The following is a 27277-nucleotide window of genomic DNA, read 5'->3' on the forward strand; positions in this document are numbered from 1 at the left end:
CCCAGCAGACTACGGAGAAGTACAGAAAACGACTTAAAAAATAGCACATAGTCTGTAAAAAGTTTGTAAGAAAGCTTTATGCAAGAATCCCATAATATAAATAACTTTCCTTCCAAAAAAAAAACATTGTCCCTTGGTTGATTCAAAGAAAAAAAAAGCTTAGTCTTTGTTTCTAATCATGTGTTGGGCACACAGAGGGGGCTCCACCGTGATCTAAGAAGGTGCTTTCTGGGTCACTGAAGCAGAACTCAACACTCTTCCATCACACACACACACACACACACACACACACACACACACACACACACACACACACACCTGAAAATAAGAAGACAGGTGGTAACAGAGATTGTGTATCACTTCAAAACTAAAAGATTTCTTCAAACATGCCCTCATGCACAAACACGCACTTAAAAAAAAAAATGGGAAAGCTTCTGATGCTTTGTGGAGTTGAATTACACACACGTGCACCCAGAGATGCAAACAGACATGCATGCACATACACAGTGACTTATGGGAGAGTCAGACACTGCTGAGTGGTTGCATTGTTGATGACAAGGTCCCGTGAAGGAAGGACAGGCTTCCTGTCTGTGATCTTGTTGTCATGGAGACAGCAGGGCCCAGTCAAATAGATTAGCTCAGATCCTTTGATCTTTAAGAGGGAAACCAAAGAGGATACTTAAATGGGCACCACTTTTCCACATAAAACAAACCACTGGCACAGTTTTGAAGTTTTTCTAAACGACTTTCTTCTAACTCGATGCCGACTGGAAAAAGTTGCATTCTAAGTCTCTGAAAGCAGCATCTCGTTGGTTTGGTAACACAACAGTTTGTCTGAGGCAGGAAACGATTTATTGGAAAATATCAGTGAGTCGGGCCAAAGAACAACTCTTTGTTAGTTTACTGGAAAGGCTGAAGAGAGTTGTGGTCAAACTCTAAATATGAATATGAAATATATTTTTCATTCACTCATGGTTATACATTTTAGCAGTATATATATAAAACATAAAATATATATATATATATATATATATATATATATATACATACATACATACATACATACATACATACATATATATATGTATATACATACAAATAATATTTGTACATTACACATTTTCAAAATGCAATAAACGCTAACAACAACACATTTGAACAAAGTAGTCATGTCTTGATGCCACTCACCATAACATAGCTATGTCCTCTGCAAAAAAATAAAATAAATAAAGAATAAAAAGAGTGTTGTGTATCTTACGGTCCGTTGACATTGTTCTATGCCATCCCCTTTTTCTATCATCATAACTGCTGATAAAAACACAACATTGTACACGTGGATCAAAGTTGTATTAATATCATATAATCTTGTAATGTTCTCCTAAAATAATGGACACCAACATTGTTGATGGGAACATGCACTGATCCACATTTCGTTTGGCCAAACTCTCAGTTTCCATTTCAATTCTCTTCAGACTTTTGCATAATTTGAATGAAACTAGAACTGTAGTATTATTATGTGGTTCTCACGGTTTGCAACATCTGCAGTTTGGTTCTGCCTAGGGATGTCCCAACATTTTCTTCTCTCTCCCCACATTTCCTGTCTGTCTCTATTATCTGCTGTCAATTAAGGCTGAAATTCTGAAAAAAAAGTATATGATCTCCAAGTATGTCTTACACTCTGAAGTTGGACTCCATGTGCTCTTTGGTACCAGAACGTCCGGTTGTATTGTAAATGTCTACGTTGCTGATACGCCTCTGCACCAATGTCAACAGGACAAACTCTTGATCCTGATGCTCGTTTTAAATTTCCCGACAGCCGGCTCAAACACCATCACTCATAGAACAACTCTCTGTATTTGTCTTTAATAAACAAAATCAGCTCTTAGTTGTTCCTGTTTATTTCTCAGCGGGTTTTGATTGCCCTCCCAACAGAACAGTTGTATTGCTCCATTGTACTTAGCATCGAGAGCCATTACACTGTCATTGTATTGCCCTGCTTTGGTTTACTGCATAAACAGCTATTTGATATATAAGATAAACACTTCATGGCATGTCTGCCTCACAGAGAGAAGAAAGAAAGAAACATAGAGAGGAAGCAAATGATGGAAATACTGACTTTCTTTCTGTCAATATCCTTCCTTCTCTTAGCAGACAGAGAAGGAAATTATAAAGAGGTCAGATTAATCTCTCTGTCTGTAACTTCCATTGCTTTTCAAGTCTTCTCAGTTGCATTAACGTCTGCGGTGACCGGCGACCCGAGGGAAATTCTTAAAGTACGCCTTAATGTTTTTTGTGGCCGAAGACGGAGCTGCGTATACTTCCTGCCAAACTCTACAGTGTCACATGAGGGTCATAAATCAAAACTGTTATGAGGTTTGTGTAATTCTACAGTATGAGTGGTTATGGAGTCGTGGAGGAGACGCGATTTGATTCGGCTTGCGTTCTGAAATGCTGCCGATGCTGGTGTGGTTGTTGGTGGCCTGGTGGTCAGACAGACTGTCCTTCAAACACCAAACCGGGGTACAAAAACCCGCTGTGTCAGCAAATATTCAGCCTGGCGAAGTGTCTTTGGAGGAAACAACCCTCAGAGAGCGGTTTCTTATTCTTGTAATTGTCAAAACGTGGATAAGATCACAGAAAACAACGAAGTTTAAACAACCTTGTACAAGAGGTAGAAAGACCTGTTCCTCAACAGACTGTTGTCTCAATGTACTACAACACTAAAGCACTATAGCAACAACAAACAGCAAAACGTGTTGCATTTTGTGAAAGAGTGCTGCATTTAAAATTCAGGGCATTTATCTACTGCCTCCACACGGCTCTCAACATGGCGATGGCTGAGCCGACTAACGGTGCTAACAACAGCAACAGTCCTGACGAAGCTAACAGTGTTTAGCAGCTGTGGGACCAGAATAACTTTTGCTGTCTTTTACTGCCACCATCACTCACTCCACCTACATAGTAAACCCAAAATGTAAATCTAGCAAGTTCAGGCATGTTCTTTGGATGTAGCCAAAAGTCATTTTGGGAAATGTAGGAAGCTGCAAACAGAAGTAAGTTAAGTAGACGCATCTACTTTGACCCAATCCTTACAGTCGTGGGATTCTGAGCTGGCTTTTCATCAGGATCTGGATTTTTCTTTCTTCCTCATTTTTTCAGTTTGATTAAAATGTAAACATTGTAAAAATTGAGAGATAATTCTGAAAACCATCCAAAAGTATTGTCTTCTTTCTATTTATTTCTATAAAAAAAAAGACTGGAGAGGCTCGGATTACAACAGATATATATATATATATGTTGTCATTTTCTGCTCAGGCCATTACTCCACTCTATCTTTACATAACTAATAGTTGTTAGCTGCTAAATGTATCATATATACTGTATATGCTATATTATTGGTAAATATACCACTTTTCTAGAGCAGAACGCCACAAGAGTGTTTCACAAAAAAAGAAATAAGGAAACCAACAAAATAAATATAAAAACAGACATAGAGACAGGAAGGGCCCAAGTGCATCAAGGGAAATGCAATTACAACCGCGGCCACTACTCTGTCAGCATGGTGTTGTTACGGGGGGATTGAACCCCAATCCAACATCACGGTAAGCTGATGACTTGATGTGTTCCTGCTGTAAAAGATAGTGACTGTTTAGTTTGCTTTCACAGCTGTAAGTGAGAGAACATTGATGTTCAACGCTGTTTTCTGTACACTGTTACCCGCTGTGTCTGCTTTGGTGCAGCAAACTTTACGGCCAACTCAACTGGCATGGGGGCAGCCCTCCCCTGCACCCATCCTCTCTCTCTCTCTCTCTCTCTCTCTCTCTCTCTCTCTCTCTCTCTCTCTCTCTCTCTCTCTCCTCATTTTATACATATACCTCTCCACCACGAGTCCATCCAAAGAGCATCTGGTTCCTCTTGGGCCTGCGGTCACAACACTGAGCGAGTGCCACATCAAAGCTCTCTCCATCCAGCCCGCAGAGAAGAGAGGAGAGCAAAGAGGGAGGAAGAAGAAGAAGAAGAAGAAGAAGAAGAGAGAAAATCTGGGACACATTCTGCTTCACACACACACCGCAAGTCTTTGCTCATGGAAAAGACTTGCAGCGCACATGAGTGGTGTTGCGTTGTGAAGCCATCAATCTCTGCGCTCTGACCACTTCACTCACACTGATAGTCTGACTTGGCTCTCACGCTCATCTTTTTACTGCTTTACAGGCTTTGGCAAGATGTTTTTAAACTCTTAGTTTGTTGTCAGTCTCTGTTGTATTAGTGTTACATCATCTTTTGTACAATTATGTCAATGAAGCGCAACCTCAATCTCTGTTTGATGTGTGTGCTCAGAATCCCCGAACAAACAAATGTGCACTGTTAAAAGATCAGCGGTGATGAAAAAAATCCCCTAATGCCTTTCCTGTCTTCAGGCCTGGACACGTTCACACACAAACTCACACACACGGACACACACACACACAGAAAGAAGATCAAATGTTGAGGGGTGTGATGGTACGTTTTGAAATGTGACCCTCTAGATCATTTCCCCATCACTCAAAGGCACCAAAGCACAGTGTGCAGGCCGCTTCCTGCTCCTCTTTGTGTTGGACAGCGGAAAACTCAAAGAGCGTTTTTTCGCTCTGCACAGACATGTTTGTGACAACTGATGGGAAGATGAATTACCATTAAATTACATTTGTTCTGTGCTCTAAATCATCTAATTAGTAACAGATGAGAGTACTGTGGGCCCAGGAGGGTGGAGTCTTGGGGAGCGAGGCTGGTTGGTGGTGAAAGGTTATCGGTTCAAACCCGCCACCGATGGAAAGGACACATACACAATTACATATACTTACATATCAGCATTTCAAACCCTTAAAAAGTGTCTTAGCAACTAATGGCGACAATAAAAGAACTAAAAGTTTGTCCAGTATTGAGGCAGTGGAGACGGCAGCCTCTAAACGTGCTGGTGCAATTGTGCTCCATCAACTAACATCTACTAACATACTGCAGGCACAGATTGTTATTATAAGTGTCTGACAACTACAGCGAGAGTTGTACTGAGACTGCAGTTGGTTTCCGGTGTGAAACTCAAGTATACGTTGCATTTTGTAATGTCAGTTGTTAGTCAAATGAGTCATTAGTGTCATTAGTCACATGACTCAACTCAAGTTGTTTTGTTGCCTAAACATAACTTCCTGTGAAGAACTTTCTGTTTGAAAAGACGAGCTGCGTTATTTGACGCATCGATGTGAGAATGTGTCGGGCTTGTTGCCGTAAGACGACAGTGTGATCGTGAGTTGCAGAGCAGATGGCCGTTGTTGTCGTGTTTGTTGGTCAGAAAGCACGGTCTAAACTCATGGCTAAATTATTTAGATGATTTTGACAATTGTGGGTGTGGCGCAAGATTTCCGAATGAGACTCGGTTAGACACGATGACGAACAGACCGGATCAAGCACGAGGTGAATTCAATTCAATTCAGTTTATTTTGTATAGCCCAATATCTTTACAATCTGTAAACGACATCCCTGTCCCAGGACCTCACATCGGATCAGGAAAAAACCCTTTCACATGGAAAATGTAGGACCCTTTCCATAATGTAGTCAGATACTTATAACAACAATAGCAGGCCGTAAACATATAAATATATATATATATATTATATATATATATATATATAATTATATATATAATTATATATATATATATAAATAACATTGCAGCCCGTTTAGTGGCTGCCGTCTGGACTAATTAAAACAAATCTTGTAAAAACTGTTATATTAAGGGCTTTCAAGTTATTGTGTTTCTACATCATAAGTGACTTCTGATCAATAATGGATCAACACGACATGATAAAAGCAAAGCCGTCTTGCAGCTGCGGTGCCGTGGTTTAAATCTACTGGCCGAACAACATCAGTGCAGAGCCAAACGCTGTTGACCTCATCACTCTGAAAATCCAATGTAGAGTCAAAATGTATCCTGTTGCGTCTTGCACAATAAACTGTGAGTGCAGAGGTCAAATAATCAACCTGTCAGTCCACAGAAGAGGGCTGAAGCTGACTGGAATTTGTCGAAACGACAACACTTACAAATACCAAAAGGACACATTACCATGGACACATAATATAGAGCTGTGGGATGGTTATTATAAATGTTATTATAAATTGAATCATTGTGGATGTCGGAAAATGTGGATTAAGAAAAAGTTACACACTTTGTTTGGGTGAAATAAATTAAATGAGACCCACTTAACAGCTGTGCGACAGCTACTTTTTAGGTGGCATGACATAAAACATGGCTGTGGTTGCACTGTCAATTAACTGTGACCTCCAGTCAATGATCACGCGATCATCCAGCCCGGTTTCATTCCTAGATCATCTTTTAAGTATGTGCAATGTAAACCCATCCATGGGGAATATCAGACGCTGAGAGCAACTGCTCAGGAGGTCAGGTGACACTGTTACAAGTGACAAAGTCCGTGTCTGAGGAGGAAACCACAACATAACCAAGTAGTTTTGTTAATGTTAATCACATGTTTTAAACCGCTGCTGTAGTGGAGTGTTATGCTTTGATGCGGCTACCCCGAGCATTAAAGTAAGAGTGCGGAATAAGAACTTGTTACATAACAATCAATTTATACTTATATATCTAATATCTATTTTGTTCCCTTCAATGTCCAGATACCTTATTTTAATCACGCTTTTAAATGGCCATTTGTAGTATTTTAGGAGATTTTAATGGCAAGAAAATGGAATATATTATTCACAAGTTTGTTTGCTGTGGCCTCATGTACACGTGTTACAAAACAGATTCCATAATCACAAAATGAATCATTTTATGGGCAGCATTAGATGTTCCTTCTCATAGATGTTTACAGCAACACAAATATAAAACCTTTTTACTGGCACCAGCTGTGAAAACGGCATTTAGTTAATATGAACAGTTCCTTTTTATTACTTCCATCTTCCTAAAGCCGCACCATCAATAAGAATGTAATCAACTTGTCTGGTTGAAAACACGGTGTACAGCTGTAAAGGTAGTTCTGCTAATTCATTAGTAATGGCGTTAAAAGACGTTGATGGATGCACGTTTGTCTCTCTGGATGAGTACTTTTCTCCAGACGTCTGATTTGCGAGGCTGCTCCTCGTCTTCCTGCCACCTGTGAGCAGAGCGTTCTGGATGGTCAGGAAGTGTTTCACAGCTTTCTGTTTCTCCTCCTCAGACTCATGCCGCAGCCTTTTGAAGCATGCAGCTGCGTGTCACACCCGGGGGGGGAAACCACCTGGACAGAATTAACATGAAATCTCTATATATGTGACTTTGTGACAACCCTTCAATAAACTGTTATTAATTTGTGGTGCGATGCGGCCCCTGCAAACATTATTATGTTGAACAAATGGTACTAATATCTGCTATCTTTTTGTGAAATTAGGACTTGTTGGACAGATGTTTTCGAACATGTTTTGACAGTCTGAACATCTTGTTTCCATCAAATCCTTATATACAAAACGTACTGTAAATCCAGAGTGCGAAATACCGGGGGTCTTGGGGGTCCTAGACCCCTTAAATGACATTTCAGACCCCCTGAAAGCCTCAGTAAGAACATTTCAGGAGTCTCTAAAATCATCAGAGAATTATTTGACACTGGCAATTGTCTCAAAAAGTGTCTTTTAAAAGCTTAATAATGTCCAGAAGTGATCCTTATTCAAACTGCAAAACATGTATTCACAAATATGAAAAGTAACCAGTACAGGTAGCTCCAAGTGAGCCTGTCTTCACGTCTGTTTGTGGACTTAATTGGACCTCAATTTTGGTGAGAACATGGATTAAAGAAAGACATCATCTCTCCTTCTGTTGCAGAGTGTAGTCGTGTAGTTGTGTAGTTGTGTAATTTGTAAAAGTGGCCTTATTGTTATGAGCCTCTACAGCCAAGTTGCCTTGGCTTGCAACCAGGACATCTTTTATATTGCGTATTGAGCCTGTGTAGGACTTATAGCATAATACCAGAGCGCTGTCTAAAATCTCAAAAACAATAATTGATACAAATAAAGTCGCTACAACGGATTTCCATAAATTTCCATAAATTTGTTCTCAATCCTCAAAAGCCACCAAATTTGATTTGGTTTTTGCTAATAACTCAACTTCAAATAGATTCTCCAGCAATTATGAATAAGCATTCTGGCAGCCTTACTTCTTGTGTTCTTTTGCCTTTTATGCCCTCTTTTCAAACACTTACTACCTAAAAAGCTGGTTTTCTGGTCTCTTTTCTTGCAATCCATCGTGTATATTTATGGTTATGGTTGTGCCGTCAGAATAAATCACTGCTGCTTTAGCCGGCTGAAGGCCTCTGCTCCCTCTACTTTATGCAGAGCAGGACGATGTCGAGTCAGCCTGTGTGTTCACCAAGCAGCTGGCACCCCGGAGGACAAACATGGGCCTGTCAGAGGAGGCAAGCGACCGCTGGATGGGCCACGGGCCACAAGGCCACAAGAATCCTGACTCTGGCATGGCAGAGCTTAGGCCTCTTCTAGGTTGGCCTGGAGGGAGAAAGGGACGTGCTGCATCATGGATTTCTGTGAATTTCAATAATTGTATCTTCTTTTGGCTTGTGCCAGTAATTAAGCTTCTCCCTTTTTTTACGTTGTGTTGTTTTTCTTGCTTCAGAAGGAGCCATGTGCTGCAGCTCATTCTTGTCCACTATGGAAATCAACCTCAGCGGCCTTGAAAACCGCCTTAGGTAAACAATCCATCAGAGAAAACATGACAGCTTATGGGATATGTCAGTGTTTCGGTTTTATCATTATTGCTCTGAGCAGAGCCAAGTGCTTTCATATCAGCGCTGCATTACGTTACGCTCTGCTTCCTGTCAATCACCTCGCAACCGCACGAAGACTTGGAGGAAGTAATCGCTCAAAAGCTTGTTGCCTTACAAACGAAACATCTGGGGGTTCCCGTGGGACGGCTGCTATAGGTTGGTCGTGAAAGCCTTGGTTTGTAAATAAAACAATGTTTTAAGAGAAAATAAGATGAAGTCAGCAGGAAGGGAGTTTCATCAGCCTCTGCATGTTCTCCCCTTTGCTGTCTCCTTTGTTTTTGTGTTTTTTTCTTTTTTCCACTTGACCGTGCAGTTCAACACAATGGGATCTCTTGTGGCACATGGGAGAATTTACCAAAGCAACACAGATGAAAGGATCTCTCTCTCCCCTCCACCTCTCTGTCTGTCTCTCTGTTTCCACTCCCGGTCTGGATTGATTTAACTGTACTGTTTCAATTGTCTGCAGCAGCAGATGTCTGCCATATTGAAACCAAACTTGGAGCCAGGCCTTCTCAACCGGGCTCAGGGCCGTCTCAATAGTTTCACTCACTGTTTGACTGCAGTCTTTCCAAGTATCCCAGTTGTGTCTGCATTCGGAGCAACTGTGGGTCAAGTACAGAATAGAAGTTTACAGAAAGACGCTAAGAGGGACAGAAAATTGTAATTTGATATTTGAGTTGTTCTTGCAGGGTGAATCTCTCCAACAATACCCACAGAAGAATAAAGGAACAGTACAAATCAGACGTAGTCCCTCTTTAAGCCATGAGCTACTGTTTTAGCGTCTTTCAGCTTGTTGTTTTGATTTCACGGTGTGCAACTTTATTGTTTCATTTCAATCGCACAGCTCTCATCAAATTGAGCCAGAGCAATGAGATAATTTCAGCAAGTTGCTTGCTCGTCACGAATCAGCTGACAAAGATAGTTAGCACCTAGGTAGCCATTTTGCAGCTAGAAGAGCCAGATACTACCTCCAGGACTTGGTGGAGACCAAATGCAGAGCTACAACGAGACAACCGCTTATGTTGCTCCGTAACTGCAGGATGTGTAAAGTCCGTTTTTTTGCTGCCTCCAAGTGGCCAAAATATGTGCTATGGCAGGGTTGAAGTCGCTCTAAAATCATCTCTACGCTACCTTTAGTCAGCTAAAGAGGTTCAACTCAAGATGATATACAACATGTCACATTGCTATTACTATCAATAACTCCTCTGGCCTGATCTACAGTCACAAACAATCAACAGTTAAATTCCCATAACTCAGTTGTTTGTACATTGTGCGCCACTCCCTTCTCATTCCGCTTTTTACACACCTCCAGACTTCCAGAAATGACACAAACGTCTTCAGGGAGACATGAAGAAAGAGGCGAGCAGGAAACAACGCAGTCATCCAATTGTTCAGAAAACAGCTTTAATCAGAAACAGAGAGACTTCAACTTTGAAAAGTCTCCACTCACATTCATCTGCTCTGATGTGTTTAGGGACACTGATGATAAAGGTTTAATACAAAAAACATGTTAGAAATATCCCTAATGGTTTAGAGAAGGAATAACAAGTTTCAGCGTTTACAGGCCAAATCAGAGTATTAACAATCCCGACAGGAAATGTGAGGATAAACGTTTTTCATTTGGTTTTACTGTCCCATTGAGTCTTTTGACAATCAAAGCAGTCTTATTTCCACCTCTCATAGATCACATTCCTGCAGCGACACAAAGAGGGTGCAGTGATGCTTTGATTAGCCACACAGGACAAAGCAGGGGTCAACACACCAGAACAAGCCTCCCAGTTTCACCTCCCTGCCTCCCTGCCTCCAGCTTCTCCTTCTATACAGCTCTTCTTTTTAATACCCTTCCGGGCTTCTTGCAAATCCCATCAGTCTGTTTGTCCGGATCTCGCTTGGCGGCTTTTCCGGATCTTGAGAAAAGAAGGAATTGAGAGAGAGAGAGAGAGAGAGAGCGAGAGAGAGAGGCTGGAGTCACTCTCCCAGAGCGTGGATCCAGGATTAGAGGAAAAAGGGCAAATACCATGGAGCGTATAGAGGGAGGCAGCCGTGAGGGTTAAGACACCAAACAATATAAATTAATTAGAATTCTCTCAGTGGAGGATTGCTCTACTGATTAAGGATTGGGGGATTATTGGATAAGCAGGTGAAATACTTTTTTTTTTGTGTATGACGGGGCCTCCTTCACTATCATTTGTCTCTATGTGAAGAACTTTACACTGAAAAAAATATTTTACCAGACAAGTTTTAAGTTGACTAGAAAAACAATTCAGGACATACGTAAAAGCGTATTAATCCATTTTAAACACATTATCCTCTTTTATGGTTTTGAAAAAATATTGTTTTTCCTTAGTCTGACAATTTCTGTATTAATTAACTTTATTATCAAGCAAAAATTGACAAGTTCAAGCTTCTCAGATGTGAGAATTTGATACTTTTGTTTTATTTAACTGTACATTAAAATAAATAAAGTAATTTATCATGTTATAATAGATTAAAAGATGAACCGATTGTTTTACTTAAATCTGATAGCTACAGTCCTAATTCTGTATCAGCTTGTTCCAGGTCGTCATTAAATCTATATTAGGTTCATACTGAGTGTACTTCTACTCTAATTATACAAAGCCTTTAGTGGCTCCAGAGGAAGCTGCGTGAAGTCTGATAAATTACCTCAAGTGATGTCATTTGAGTCTGCATCGTTGGTGCTGAAGACTACAAAACAATCTGGTGTTGTTAGTGAGCTTCTCATCTTTTCTTGAGGCCAATAGCTCGAGGCTACATTAGCAACTACTGGCATAAATCTGCTGATAATCAGTGATTGTGAGATAAAATTGAGGTTTGGTGTTTGTGTGCAGATATAATCTGTGTTTAAAGATAAGTATAACACAGCTGGCTCAGTGCCAGAGTGGCTGACTGATGAATGAAGAGGAGCTGGAGGCTCTCAACTCAGGGTCAAAAGATAAACAGCAGAGAACCAAAAGTTGAAATGAGACAAGGAGATGGTAACTCAAGGCCAAGGTCTCTCTCTCTCTCGCTCACACACACACACACACAGGTGTTGGGGAGGAAAAGGCTCTGTGAAGGTGTGTTGCTATTCATCGCTCCCTCCCTCCCTTCAGGCAGACAGGCTAATGATGAGAAGTGTATAATTTGAGGGCCACAGTCAAGAAAAATGTGCAACGTCCGTGAATGATAACAAGCCGCCGGATGTTGGACACAAATGAAAAGAGTGGAGAGGCCCAGTGTGTTGTCCCAGGACAACGTTACTCCTTCTCAATCTCCAAGTAACAAAAGTATGTTCGAAAAACCTTAATTCCGTTTTTTTTAAGATGTTGCTCATCTCATTTTAGAGGTGGTTATTGAAAAATGTTGTTACACAAATATTGATTTGGTCCCATGAAACTATAATGATATGATGTTGACGCTTGCATTTAGTATTAGTAAAAATACTAATCATTTAAAAAAAAATTATAGATATTTTAAGACTCAAAACATCTCAAGAATTCAACAGTTGACCATCACCTTGAACACATATGGAAGACTTTTGTCTTCAGTGCGCGTGAAACGGGAGAAAACCTCAACACATGCTCCGCCCCTAAAATCGCTGGGGAGGCGTGGGGGCGTGGGGGGGGGGGTGGAGTCCAGTCTCCAAACACACGTACAAACACTCCTCCAAGACGCACGGAGGACGCTCGTAAAAGCAACGGAGCTGCTTCATTTCACCAGTGAACCAGAGCGGTGAGCTCATCCACAGCGTCCCCGTAGTGAAGTTTGGACTTTCCTTCCTTTTCTAGGTGCGATTCTTTGTTTTGACCCTCAGGTGCAGCGGGCGTGTTAGTTTATGATGTTCGGATCTCCTAGGAGTGTTTGCTCCACGCGTTGGATTCATAATGCCAGTCGGAATACACAAGGACGCTGCGTAAAGGACAACCTGAACTCCCAGTGTGACCATTGAAGTTCGTTTCAATCCTCCAAAGTGCAGCATGGGTCTCTCCTCTACGCTGCTTTTCGTTGCTTTTCTGGGTAAGACACTTTTTTAAAGTTACCTGAATGTTTCGAGGTGCGGAGTGAAACGTGTGTTTTGACTCCACGTGTGCTTGGTAAACAAAATGCGTAAACAGCCTAGAAGCTCAGGGACCGGTGAGATCATCTAAATTATAGAATGTTTTAATTGCAGTACATTTTGAAATGTTGTCTTCCTCTGTGGAACCTGACAGTCCTCTCCTCACCTCAGCACACCTGTGTGCCATCATAGCTGTGTGTTTGTGTCCAACAGCTCTATAGTATTTTCTGGATAAGTTATCCCTTATGCCACAGTGATGAACATGTTTGAAGGCTAAAAGGCAATAAAAAGCTTCCCAGGGGCTGCTGGTCAGATGAAAGCACTTGGAGTTAAGAACCACTTAAAACCTCCATTCCTGATGAAACCCTGTCTGAGCTGCAGAGGATTCTGGGACTTCAGTTGACCCAATCCATCTGCTGCAGTGACAGAGGAAGGCACATTTGGCTGCAACTTCAAATGACTGGGTTGAGAAGAAACGATATTTTGGAGTCCACTTATTCTTGAGTGTGTTTGAGTGAAATCTAACGTTCAATTAAGTGGTGTGTTATTGCAGCCTTTCGTAGTGGCAATGGAATCAGTGTGTGCTGTAAATCTAAAACCTCAGCCAGTGCGCCAAATTTAAAGGTCATAAAAGACTCTGAGAGAAGCATGGAGCAGCTATTCAGGATATGAATAAGACTGGGCCTGTGGGGCCATTCTCAAAATGTAAGAGAATGATTGCTCAAGTAATTGTTTATCCTAAAACTTTTTATTTTCATCTTGATGTTGGATATAGAAGAAGTGAAGATATGTGACTATGTTGGAGATTGGCAGCCCATATATATATATATATATATATATATATATATACACACACACACACACACACACACACACACACACACAACTTTAAACATCGCGATTTAAGGTAGTTGATATCTGACGATGATATCAGCCTGCTAATATATCTGTTGGACTCTTAATCAATGCTACACTTGTGGGTCTTCTCAGGTTGAATTCCAAGTGTTACTTTGTTTCAGTTGTCAGGAAATCAACACTGATGTTTGAGTTTCAAAGAAACATGAGACGACTAACGGAAATCCGAGTAGTTGCTGCTTTAATAACGGAGGTATCGGTCAGAAAATAAGCATTTTAAATTAGCAAAATCTAACATTCGTAGAAATTGTGTCAACATAAGTTTGACAAACTGCAGAAAACAAAAAGAAAGAGGTGCTCACAAGTTCAAATAAAGCCAACAGAGAATGATCGTGGCAAGACAGACGGTGGAGATTCAGTCTGTGATTGAGGAAGAAGTCTCAGAACATCTTGGCGGTTCTAGCGGTGTGACGGTGGTCAGTCGGACCCCTTTGGTCCTCAGACTGAAATATCTCAACCACTATTAACATTGCCATGTCATTTTGTACATTAAGCATGCTAATGTTAGCATCAGCCTGCTACATATGCTATAGCCACACAGAACTTCTAGCATGGCTACAGTAACCTGTGAGGCTTAGTCTAGCAGTTTTTTTTTTTTTTTTTTTTGTGGAGTTTTTCCTCATCCTCCTTATTATACTCATGGGCTCATGTCTGCGACAGTTTGTGGCATGCTGAGCATTAGCCTGTGTTAGCATTTACCTCAAAGCTCCACTGTTCCTATACCGCTAACTGAGCCGCTGGCAACTCTGTAGATGCGTACAAAAACTATATTTTAGGACTTTACTTTACAAGCTGAATGAACTCAAGCCGGTACCTTTTTATATTCATATTTTACCTCTGTAATTAATCGAGATTAAGTCCCCCCCTTCAAGTCACTGCCAACTGCTAAGATAACTCAAAGAACGGCCCTTTGTCTGGTCTCTGCTCTGGCACTTCTGGATTGTTCCCTGCCCATAAACGATGTGGAGGCTCTCTGCTTGTCAGGGGTCCCAGTGCGGTTACCTCACTGGTGGGATCAGGCCAACTGGAAATGTTCTCTGTGGTTTTGGGCTCTGGGAATTTTGTGGTTGCTTTGATTTCGATAGAGAGCAGTAGTCTGGGAAAGCAGCAGCAGCGAGGTACTGGAGAGGGTCGAGCCTGATTATTGCCTTAATGTGGAAAGGGTTTCCTTTTTAAAGGAAGCTTTTGGAAGAAACTCCCACATTCAACACTCATTAAATGTGGAGAGACACTTCCTCTTAAAAGGTAATCCTACAAAAAGGATACGCGTCTGTTTGATAATTTCCTCAGCTATTTTCCACTTTGAGTTCTTGGGTTCTCTAAATGAAGCTTGTGTTTCATTATAATTATGATTTTCTCACAAAGCCACAAAAGTTAAAATAAGTCTCTGGATCAGATCTGTCAATGTTGGTCAGTTTAAAAAAAAAATGTATGCAAGTTATTCTCAGTTTAGCAAATTGCCGTTCCTTTTTAACATTACGTGTAAGCTGTTATTTTTACTTAATAACAATTTACTATTCATTAGTGTGTGTGTGTGTGTGTGTGTGTGTGTGTGTGTGTGTGTGTGTGTGTGTGTGTGTGGTGTGTGTGTGTGTTGTGTGTGTGTGTGTGTGTGTGTGTGTGTGTGTGTGTGTGTGTGTGTGTGTGTGTGTGTGTGTGTGTGTGTGTGTGTGTGTGTGTGTGTGTGTGTGTGTGGTGTGTGTGTGTGTGTGTGTGTGTGTGTGTGTGTGTGTGTGTGTGTTGTGTGTGTGTGTGTGTGTGTGTGTGTGTGTGTGTGGTGTGTGTGTGTGTGTGTGTGTGTGTGTGTGTGTGTGTGTGTGTGTGTGTGTGTGTGTGAATATTCACCTGCTATTAAATCTGAGACGCGGAGGTTAAAAGTGCATTGATAATCTCACCAGGTTTTCTTTTAAATTGCCCTCATCATTGTAAAAGCACTGTTGCAGCCACTTAGGGTTTTTTTCCTCGAGTCCAGAACTGACTGCAGGTGCAACAAAAAGGCCCACACCCCACATGGCAAACTGAAGCCTTTTCTTTGACTTTTTTAACACGGCTCGAGCCAGCAGCATTACTAATGCCACCAGCTGAGTCGGGGGATCAAGTCTCCCCTGTCATGTGTTTCCGCTGAGCAGCGCTGTGATGTGGTGATTTACACACATAGGAGCTGGGTGTAAACAAACTGGATGGAGCTTCGTTTTTTTTGTTCCTCCCTCGGTGTTATTAGTATCTCATTAAAAGCACTGATGCGACTGCAGTGGCATTCCAAGGCATTAAATGATATTGTCCAGATAGAAAGCATTTAAAGCAAAGTCTTCATGTTTCTAAGTAGATTTTGGTGATATTAGAGTATTGCATTGAATAAATCCTTGCAGGAATGTAGGCTTCAAGGCTTTTCTTTGGCTGAAGGCTTTGAAAATGCTTTCATTTCCGATATTGTATCCCCTTTAGCTCAGCCTATTGTTGAGCATATTGTTATTTCAAGTGGTGCATCGAGGGTACGCAGACAGGGTGGGAACTCAACCTTCAATGCTGCTCTTGTCCTTTTTTTAACTTTCTTTGTAGCTTAATTTTCAAGTTTATTTTCGAGCTTGTTTCAAGTCAGCTGTTTCAGCACAAAGACATGCATCAGTTCTTCAACCTGGACATCTAAGCTTTGCCTTTTCATCACATGTTCAGCTAATATTAACCCGTGAAGACTCCACTCATACCAGGTGTGGCAGGTCACTGATGAAGCCCTGTAATCCCCGGGTGATGACATGAGTTAAAATGACTACATAAAACCTTCCAAACACTTCAAAGAGGCCTGACTGATCGAATAAGCGGAGTGAAAATATGAGAGCCAAACCTCAAACTACACAGACTACTTTCTCTATTTGAAGTAATTGGAAGCAACTTCATTGTTAGTTTAAAAGCAGTTGCGCTTCATTTATTAGGTGGTAAAGATTTAAAAGGAAAAAAGATCTGCCAAACTAAACTCATTCTCTAGTGGTTTATTCAACATTTCAACTTCCAATGAAGCACATGTCAGCACATGTCACAACAGCTGAATGGCTTATTCAGCATCAATGTATCTATTCAGGATTTCAATCTAATTCATAACACTGCGTTAATACTCAAACATAAAGAAACTTATCCTCCCATTTTCACATTTCTTTATAGTAAAATCAGGTGAATCCATAAGGGGACACATCGTGTTCATTTTCAGGTTCATACTTTCATTTTGGGTTTCTACTAGAACATGTCGCAATGCTTTAATGATCAAAAGACATATTTTTCTCGTACCGTTTGTCTGATCATACCTGTATTCACCCTCTGAAACCCCGTCTCTCTACACCGCCCTCCTGAAAAAGCCCATCTGCTCTAAATGGCTTGAGAGAAAAAAGTGGCGCACCTTTTGCAAAGATGGTTCTCGAGTTGTGGGTGGAGTTACTCGGATGAGGGGTGACGCATTCTAATGAGCCTGCATGTGGCATAGGAAGGGAAGGCTAATCCGATTGGCTTGTTGAATCTGATCTAGGCAGACCACAAAAACTGACTGAGTTGTATTATACTACAAAGATCTCATGGTTTAAAAAAAACTTTTGTTTTTATATTTCTCTTTTATGAAGCGCAATTAAAGTTTAAATCTCACACAAGCTAAACCTTTTGGTGTCCTTATTGTTTCTGCAGGCTGGGCTGAAGGTGGTTCCTCTCTCCACTACTCGGATGGTCGGTCCAGCCGCCTCTCTCTGGAGAAAACCTTCAGCCGATCGCTCAAAGAGTCCCAGTGCCTACACATGTTGAAGCACCTTCATAATGGAGCCCGGATCTCTGTGCAGATGCCTCCCAATGTAGAGGGTCACTGGGTGTCCACCAGGTGAAGAACTAGGACTATGTGCAACATTTTTTTAATAGGCAGCCAGGAAGATTTGACTTCAAAATCCAATGCAACCATCCCCTCTATATAGAAACAAGGGCATAACAACATGACATGATATTTAAACAAGTGTTTAAACAAGTGTTTTTGCTTGTTATTTTGAGGTGTACATAATAAAAACAAGTTGTTCAGGTTGGCTTTGGTGAAGTATGAAAACCAAATTACATAATAATAATGGACAAACTTCAATAAAAGATTATGCTTCTGCAGCTATAGCAGAAAGCTCCCAACAAGTCTGCACCTAACACGGTTGAAGTTATATTAAAACAATTAATGAATTTGATTTGAATGTATTAAAAGAGCTGGCAGCACACAGCTCTGGACCAACTTTAGATTGTTAGACTTGCACAGTGTTCATCTGAAACCTCTATTTCCTGTTGCAGCTGTGAGGTGAGACCAGGTCCGGAGTTCTTGACGCGCTCCTACAGTTTCTACTCCAACAACACGTTCCAGGCTCACCAGTTCTATTACGAGGACAACCACTGCACCAGACCCACCTACACCCTGGTGATCCGGGGTCGTCTGCGCTTACGCCAGGCCTCCTGGATCATCCGCGGCGGCACAGAGGCAGAGTACCACCTCCACCGCGTCCAGATGGTTTGTCACACAGCCACCGTGGCCAAAGAGCTCAGCCAAAGGTTCAACCGTAGCTGCAAAGGGGCCGTGAAGGGCCCCTGGGAGCCCAGCGTGGTCTACGAGCTGTGGAGCGAGGAGGGCGGCTACGACTGCTCCAGGGAGCTTAACTTTGCGATGCATGAGCTGCAGCTGCTGAGGGTGGAGAAGCAGTACCTGCATCACAACCTGGATCACCTGGTGGAGGAGCTGTTTCTCGGAGACATCCACACCGAGCCGTCCCAGAGGCTGTACTACAAGCCGTCCAGCTACCAGACCGCTCTGCAGAACGCCAAGGTACGTCCCTAATGATTACCTCTTAGGTGGTTTAAAGGAAGGGGGGGGGGAAACGTGGCTTTGGAGTCTTTGCCGAGAAAAAATGTAGCTGCTATAATTCAGTGGAGTCTCCTTCCAAGGGTTCACAACATAACTATAAGGGGCAGTTGGGTGATAACCAGAGTAAGAAACAAGAACAAACTGAATTCTGAAACACAACAGTGTCTATTTTATATTTTGACTTTCTTCTTTAAATTGTATTGCCATGCTAGCAGTGTGGCTTGAGGAAAGATACCATCTGTAGAGGCCTTATAAGAGTTTTTCAAAAGTAAAAGGCCATGCCTCTGTACACTGCAGTTCTCATCCCTGTTTACCTGCAGAGGGGGTAACACATCGACTCACCAGCGGTGGAGTTTTGTTTTCCGTCCTGAGCACGCAGCTCGCTGGAGAGCCTCTGCTGCACTCGACTCCCACTGTGTCGACACGCCACACCGCATAGACCACACGCACCAGAAACGGCATGAACTGACCTGAACAGTGCTCTTTTATGGCGTAGCCTTAGCAGTGCTGTGAGGAGACCTGGGTAAAATAATATTAGAAACTAAGTCTTTACGTTTTGTTTACAAGGTGCCGGAGCAGTGGGCTCAAAAGGTGTAGAAGGCTGAATGTCGAAGTTCTTGTAATATTCAAACTTGTGAGGCAATCTAAATTGTTCTGTGGCAGCAACCCACCCTTTAAGACTTTTGATTCCAAATCTGATTCAGGGTCAGTGTATATGCATCAATCTTATCTCACTAAACATTTGCACTAGTAGAAACCAGAAACTGTGTACATACCGACTTCATCTCCAAGATCTAGCATCAAGAGAGAGCTCTTTCTTTCCTCCGCTGTGCTTATGGGATGTAACTTCTCTATTTACACTGCAGTTTCCCCACTGGGTGAAACCCTTGTGATGTTTTCACTGTCACCCTCCCCAGAAATTGCAATGAAATCATGTTCGGGCCCACTGTCTAAATAAATATCCATTTGAACGGGGACGATGGGGGTTGGTGTTGCTGATCACAAGGTAAACAGAGTGTGGAGGGAGGATCTGGGATCAGACAAGCTCCCTGTGGTTCTGCAAATGACCAGAGCTGCTCTCCTTAAGACTCTCTGGTCTGCAGAGGCGCAATGTGTAGCCTGGTCTATCTCTGGGAGCGATCAACATGTGGTAATTCCTAGAATTTGGGATCATGCGGCCATATGAATTATTCCAGCGAGCACATACCAGGTCTGATTTCATGCATGCCTGAGGCTCAAATCAAAGTGTTGCATGTGCTCTATTTCTCCATCTTTTCTGAATAGGAGGAAGGTCAGGTGTGATTCACTTGTTGCAGTTAGTCAAACAAAATTATAGAATTGGCTTAAAAGGATACTTTTTAAAATGGGGATTTATGAGGTACTTATCCATAGTCCGGTGTTACCTGAAATGTAGTAAATAGCCAATTATTTGCTAACATGAGTCTATTAACTGTATATAAGGGGTTGATATGTCATTGTTATGTTCACAGCTTGCTGCACTCTCCAGTGGCCAAAAAAAAAGTAGCAATGTTGCTTTAAATCTTTTTGTATAGGATACGGGCAACTAAAATGAAATTCTATTCACCTCCATTATATATGTATGGAGGCAAAAAAGCACATAAACCCCAAACTATCTGCTGGGCTAGATCACTTTTAGGAAAAATGAGTAAATGTTTTATTTTGTAATTTTGAGTGAACTGACTCTTTAAGTTTGGCAAAACTCAAACTTAAATTATAAGCTTCTTTTTTTTTTTTTACATCATAACTATTGGTCACATTTGGGTCCCATTGGTCACCAGCTATGCACATACAGTAAATTATGTTTTTAATTTCTATACTTTTGGGGTAAAAACAGTGGTAGAAAGAACCTCACTCCTTCCTATACAAAAAGCACTAAATCTGACCACCTCTTGAGGTTGTAATGGTTTCTTTTCAGGGATTTTTTTATTGCAATGGAGACTATCCAATCCTCTAATCTTAAAAACGGCGTACCCAGAGCTGGTCCCCGTCCAAAGCGCTTGTGGGCCAGCATGTTCATTTGTGGTTATTGGGCGGGTCTTAGATGTGATGCAAGAGCAAGGCAGCAGACTTAGGTTTTAGTTTTTATGTTCTGTTCTCTTCATTTTCTGTCGCCTGCATCACTGTTGCGTCATTGAGGCAGAGTGACGACCACTTGATAATGATGCTTCTTAGGAAGGGAATCTGTGTTTTTATATTGTTTCTGGTTAAGCGTCTCGGTGGTTATACTGTTTTCACATGTATCCCTCGTGCAGAGAGTCATTTGTTACGCTTTCCCCGAGTTTGGTTTATGCTTTGTTGTCTTTTGCTACTTCTTTTTGAGACTATAAGCCTTTGAAATATATTTCAAACTTCAGCAATAAAGCCAGATAAGACTCTTATGGATTCCTAGGAAGTCTTCTTCTTACAAGAGAGATGCTGGTCTAGCTCTGAGGATCCTAACACAACAACAACAACAACAACAAAAAGAACTTTGGTGGAAGAAGCATTCAGATTATTTACTTCAGCAAAAGTACTAAATATCGTTCTGTAAAACAAATTGCTCCTGTGGCCGACAGTGTGTGAATGTTGTATGAATGTCAGTTGGTCCTGATGGTCATGTGGCCCCCTGCATCCCAATAGTTACCCTTCCATCCGTGTGTGATACAAGTACAGTCCATTTACCGTTTACGGTAGGTAGTAAAAGTTGAAGTAAAATGTTCCCTTTTCAATGTTTTACTGTTAAATATGATTTTATTTAGATTAATATTACTAATGCGTATGTTCTATTGTACTGCTGTAGATGTTTATATACTGTAATTATATTATATAGTGGTCATGTTCTTTAAAATCACCATATGTTTGTCGAACCGCGTTTCTCTAAAGAGTCAACGATGCTTTATCCAGCTGTTCAGAAAGGAAGGGGATGAAAAACTGTAATCTGAAAAGTAAGCCGTCAGGAAACTATAGGGGGAGTCAAATAACTATTTGCCTCTGAGATTTAGTGCAGTAGAAATGTATAAAGTTGCATAAAAGGGAAGCGCTCAAGCACCACTTGAGTAAATGTATTTGGTTACGTCCCACCACTGGGTGTGGTTTCTATGATCTAACCAAGAAGTGTTTTTAAGCCTGGTGTGTTTTTTTTATTCCTCCATGAAATGTTTGCTTCTGGACATCATCTTCGATAGTTCCCCTGAACTATGGCGGTGCTCCCTTAAATGCCCAAATGAAAGATTTCTGCCAAAAAAAACTGTAATTCCGTTCTTATTCTGTTTGATCTACTGTGGCTTGGATTGGACCTCATTTGTACGTCAATTCCGACCAAAGTGGCTCCCAAATGTAGCAGTAAAATTGAAATTAATGAATGTCATTTATATGAAGCAAGAGAAGTAATATCCTTCCCTCATTTCCTCCATTTCTTTTTTTCCCTTCAATTCCAGGAAGGGTTTAAAATGCTTTGCTTTTAGTGTGAGGCGCCAACAATTTGGACATTGTGTGCTTTGGTATCTACAAATGTGTATTTTGCTGTTTCAATGTAACGTTACATTGAAACAGCAAATTAAGTTTTCTGAGAGCAGCTTGTCCGTGCTTTCAACCACAGAAATTAAGAATTGTTGTAATAACATCACTTTTCTTTTATTGGACGTAAGGGCTGTTCAGCTTCAACTTTAATTTGATTCGAGCTGAAAGGTAAAATAAATTAGCTGATTGACTAGTTGAACGATTGTAAATATCGTTAAAATCTTCTCTTTTTTTTTAAATTAAAAGACAAATATTCTGTGGTTTCACTCTAATTTCGCCCCTTTTACCTATTTCTTGAGTACAGTCACATGTTCTTTTTCCCCTGTGTTGACTCTGGTTCTCAGTTGAAGAACCATCCAGTAGAACTATAAACTGGGTTCTAATCATTATTTTGAATGTTTGAGACAAGAATGGTGTCACAACAGCAGTAAAACTTGTATGTGCAACCTGCAAATGATTGTAAAATGAGAAGAAAAATAGATTGAAAACATATTCATAGTCAGGGCCATTTCTTTTTTCAGCTCAGACAGGCTGTCTGTGTTTTATGAGCTCAAGATCTGGAACATGTTTTCCACACCTGCAGCCGTCTGCTCTTTTTTATTCTACATGCATAGGTCTGTGTTAAAATAAACTTTCTGCATACTGTATGTATTTTTTCTTCCTGCTACATACAGTATGTCTTACTCGTACATTCAAATACTAGATGCAAACAAAATGCACTGTGCTCTCATACACACGGGTCTGGATTCAGAGGAGGCCTCCCCCCCTCCAGTAGTCCCATTAACCTGTCACTCTGAGGCGCTTATGGAGCTGCACTGGGATTATCTCATCTGTAGGACCAAATTCTCAAGGGTTTTTTGTTTTACTTCCCATGAAGCTCATGTGGACATGTGTGTTGGCCGGGAAAAGAGTGATAGGGTTGGTGGGGTTAGGTCTTACATTTGGACCACCCTCAAATAACAAAAACTCCACCGGCTCCCTGGAGGCGTTGGAAGAGATTTGGTGGACTACAGTACGGGGAAGGCTTCCAGCTCTGAATCCTTCAGGCCCTCAAGTCTTTTCTGCAGCCAGAGGCTAACAGCTGTCCCGCCTGTGGACACTATCATCACATGCTGCTCCCAGGCTTCACTAAACAATATATGATATGAATTAATATGATTGATGGTATTTTATAGACTCTATAACCCCGCTGTTTCCTAAGTAGCATGAAAGTTCATCTCCCTGTTCGCTGTGTGACTTTCTGCCGACATGGCTGTAGTTCAAACCAGACATCTGTCTTTTACAGTAAAATGATGCCATCAGCCTGAGAAAATCCTGGAACCTCATCTGGCGTCCAACGCTCAAGAGAAGCAGACTGAAAGAAATAGTTTTCCCTCCTCCTCCTCTTAACCAGAGTTTTTTTTTTTTCATTTTCTTGTGACATTTTAGAAAAATAAATGTTGTTTGAAAATGTAACACAACCCGGTAAATGCAACATGTTTCTAATACAGAAATGCATCCAATAGGTCACTTCTTCTTCTTACTACCATCTAGGAGTGCTGTCCAAGCAAGAACTAGAAAAGATAACCCAAGCCTTTAGTTCCAGTAGAATGGATTACTGCAATGGTCTGTTCACAGGGCTTTCATAAAAAGCTCTTTGAAAACTCCAACTTGTTGAGAACGCCACTGGATAAGGTCCTGACGAACACTAGGAAATATGACAATTACAACAGTTCTAAAAGTTTAAACAATCTCTTGGACTTGGGCTTTGGGCCCAAATGCATCTCTGACATGCTTTTGCTATCACACCCTTCTAGAACCAAGGGTTACATTTGTAATCTCTTGTCACTTGCCCGTACCTTTTTTTTTTTTTTTGCATTGTAAAAAGTGTATCTTTGCTGTATTTGTATCGCCATGTGAAGCTCATTGAGTTGCCCTGGTGTAGTGAACAAATAAAGTCGCCTTGCCTAACAGCTGCTTAAGAAGTGATTGGCTTCCTTGTTTATTAAGGATCTTTATTGCAACATAAACTCCTGTTTGTGTTGTTTTTAATAAGTTTTTTTCCATTGTAGTTGTATAGACTGTGCTGACCTTTTGTTTCCCTTGTTTTTCAGAACCATGACCACGGCTGCGTCGCATGTCGTATCATCTTCCGCTCGGATGAGTTCCACCCCCCCATCCTGTCGCCGCGATCCGACCTGACCGTCGGCTTGTATGGTCAGTGGGGTGAGCCAGCGCTGCGAGGTTCGCCCCGAGGTCCTTTTCCTCACCCGCCACTTCATCTTCCACGACAATAACCACACATGGGAGGGACACTACTTCCACTACTCAGACCCCGTCTGTAAGCACCCCACCTTCACCATCTACGCCCGCGGACGCTACAGCAGAGGGCTTCACTCCACCAGTGTCATGGGCGGGACAGAGTTCGTTTTCAAAGGTAACTGGTTGATGTTTTCTTCAAATGTTAAATACCAACAATTCTCAGCAGGGACTAGAGTTCAAGTGACAAGAAAAAACTAATCAATCAATCAAGGTAAGAAATGGTACAGATAAATGCAATGTAAAAAAAAATACCAAGAGGTATAAGAATAGAAGTAAAAAACAAAGTATATAATATAAATTAATGACACAATTACAAGGTTAAAAAGACATAATGCTAATAGTTTACAGCAGACTAAAGTATGATGATGAGGACCCCTTAAGTCCTGAACTAATGTTTCTACTCCTCTTTTTTGATTGTTGATGCACCTCTTTGTAACTGTCAGATAAGTTAAAGGAATGGTTCAACATTTTGGGAAATATTTGTATAAGTTTTCTTATTGAGAGATTAATGAGAAGTCTGGGACCGGGGTTTGTGTGCAGTGACTTCCTGGAGTCTTGTCTTCACCATTAGACAGCTTAAACTCCAGGAGCAAACAGCAACTGACTTCAGATTGAATGTATTCAATGTAATTATGACATTTGAGGTGCTGGTGGGCAGATTTGCAAAACTTAGACGGAGCTGTTTGACCCTATTTTTGTAAAAAGAAAAGGAAAATGTTTTGTTTCTATCCATTATGTACTTATCAAGTTAATTGTTTGAATCTTAGAACATAGCATCATTAAAAATAGCTCTGCAGTTATCTTGGTGAGTTATCATAACTAATAACCAAAATGACAGGATTGCTGGTGTTGGTGTTTTTACTCTTCGGGTGCTTTTCATTATGCTTCCTTGAGTCCTTTCTGTTCCCGCAACCGACAATCGTCCCCTCTCCTCCATATTGGAGGATCTTCCAAATATCTTAAATGCATCGAGGGAGGAGGAGGCTTTTGGAGGAGCTTAGAGCAAGGAAAAGTGGCCGTATTTAATCCAGTGGCATGACGTATTAATGCCGCACCTGTGGCACACAGTTTGAAGCAACTGTGGAACGAAAGATTTATTATCTCGCGTCTCTGTATCACATCCTCGCTTTGGGGGGTGGGAGCTAAGACATTAAGCGAGGAGAAGCGTAATGAAAAGCACCCTGTATAACTCTTTTCTAGAAGGGGTTAACGGCTCTTCTTGTGTCTTTCCTCCCCTAGTGAACCACATGCGAGTAACTCCCATGGACTTCACCACCACCTCCCTCCTCAACGTCTTTAATGGTAACGAATGTGGGGTGCAGGGGTCCTGGCAGGTCGGGGTGCAGCAGGACGTCACCTTGACCGACGGCTGTGTGGCACTGGGCATCCGGCTCCCCCACACGGAGTATGAGCTGTTCCGCATGGAGCAGGATGCCCAGGGTCGCTACCTGCTCTACAACGGCCAGCGTCCCAGCGACGGCTCTAGCCCCGACCGGCCGGAGGAGCGGGCCACCTCCTACCAGATGCCCCTGATGCAGTGCTCGGCAAGCAGCCAGGGCGTCCGAGCGCAGCAGAGCGGACGACCCTCGACCGGCCTCTGCTGCATCACAACGACTGCACGGGATGGCACAGAGGCGGCCGGCAACACGTCCGGGGGACTCTTGCCGCATTCGTCACATCGTTGCTCCTCAGCTGGCAACGGTAGAGAGCCGTTAGGGATTTCTGTCGACAAGTGTGGATTACAAGAGCAGACAGCTGATTTTAAACATGTTACTTCTCTGATGTGAAAGAGGGTGAACACTGGTGCCCCTGATCCTCTGAACTCCTTCCCAGCTACCAAAAGACTTGAGACTGCTGCACCACAGAAACGTTAGCACTTTAGAGTGGAACCAAAGACCAACCTGTCTGTTTCCACAAATATACAGATGTCTATATATCCACACAGACCTGAGAGTATGTTTTTATAAAGTGTATTTCAATGCAACTATCAAGTAATTTCTCTGCAAAAAGACTTAGTTTGATGTGTTTCTACAATAAACTCTTGACAATGAACTCCCTTTTCTCGAGGAAATGTGCGTGTGGATAGTTGCTGTTTACAGTAAAAAGGCACGACACTAATTGCATAGCAGCAGTTTCTTTAAATATTGCAGTATGGTGAACTCGACAGAAGTGTGTCAGCTATTCCAAAATTAAGTCATGCTGTTAATTTGGATACAACTATGGTAATTGAATTCCATGCATTCTAAAGAGAGCGCTCCAGCTTCACTAGCCAACACTTGACCATGTTTCTTTTTGGGCTATTTTGAAATTGTCAGGACTTTTATTTTTTTTAAATAAATATCAACATTGTAAATGTTTGAAAAATCACCAAATCTAATTATTGCATTGATCTGTGTTCCATTGTTGTGCATTTTGTACTAGCACAAAATGTTGTTTTAAAAAAAAGTTAATTTTAAATTACTTATTTATTTTTTTGCTTGGAATCATCTCAATATGTTTCCAATACCCGTCTATAAAAGGAGCATATTGAATTGTTGTCCAGCCTTATGTGCAACTGCAAGCTGCGACATGTTTTGTTTTTCTCAGTTAATGGAATAGATGCAAAGGGACCCAAATACATATTCGTAGACATATGCCTGTTTTTTGTTACATGTTGGTCTTATAGATCATACATTAAAACAACTGTCTCTGTTTTAAATAAGACTGTGCTTTATAGTTATGTTTGTTGTAACAACAAATATAGAAGGCTGAGGTTAACCACGAATTAAAGTATTTTTGTGGTAAATATTCCTTCAACATTTTAGAACCACGGTCTAACATGAA

The 27277-nt window shown here is 41.4% G+C and overlaps 1 protein-coding gene across 1 annotated transcript; it reads left to right on the forward strand.

The window, feature by feature from the left end:
- The first annotated feature begins 12762 nt into the window (after window positions 1-12762).
- On the forward strand, window positions 12763-26159 carry LOC117746350 (protein APCDD1-like). The gene is given in 8 exon segments (XM_034555412.1): window positions 12763-12818; window positions 17440-17626; window positions 18070-18595; window positions 24247-24357; window positions 24359-24569; window positions 25694-26010; window positions 26012-26041; window positions 26043-26159. Coding segments are annotated over 8 exon segments (1539 nt in total). The 5' UTR covers window positions 12763-12778.
- The last annotated feature ends 1118 nt before the right edge of the window (window positions 26160-27277 follow it).

Source organism: Cyclopterus lumpus, chromosome 17 (assembly GCF_009769545.1).
Source record: "Cyclopterus lumpus isolate fCycLum1 chromosome 17, fCycLum1.pri, whole genome shotgun sequence".
In the NCBI taxonomy this organism is placed as follows: Eukaryota; Metazoa; Chordata; class Actinopteri; order Perciformes; family Cyclopteridae; genus Cyclopterus; species Cyclopterus lumpus.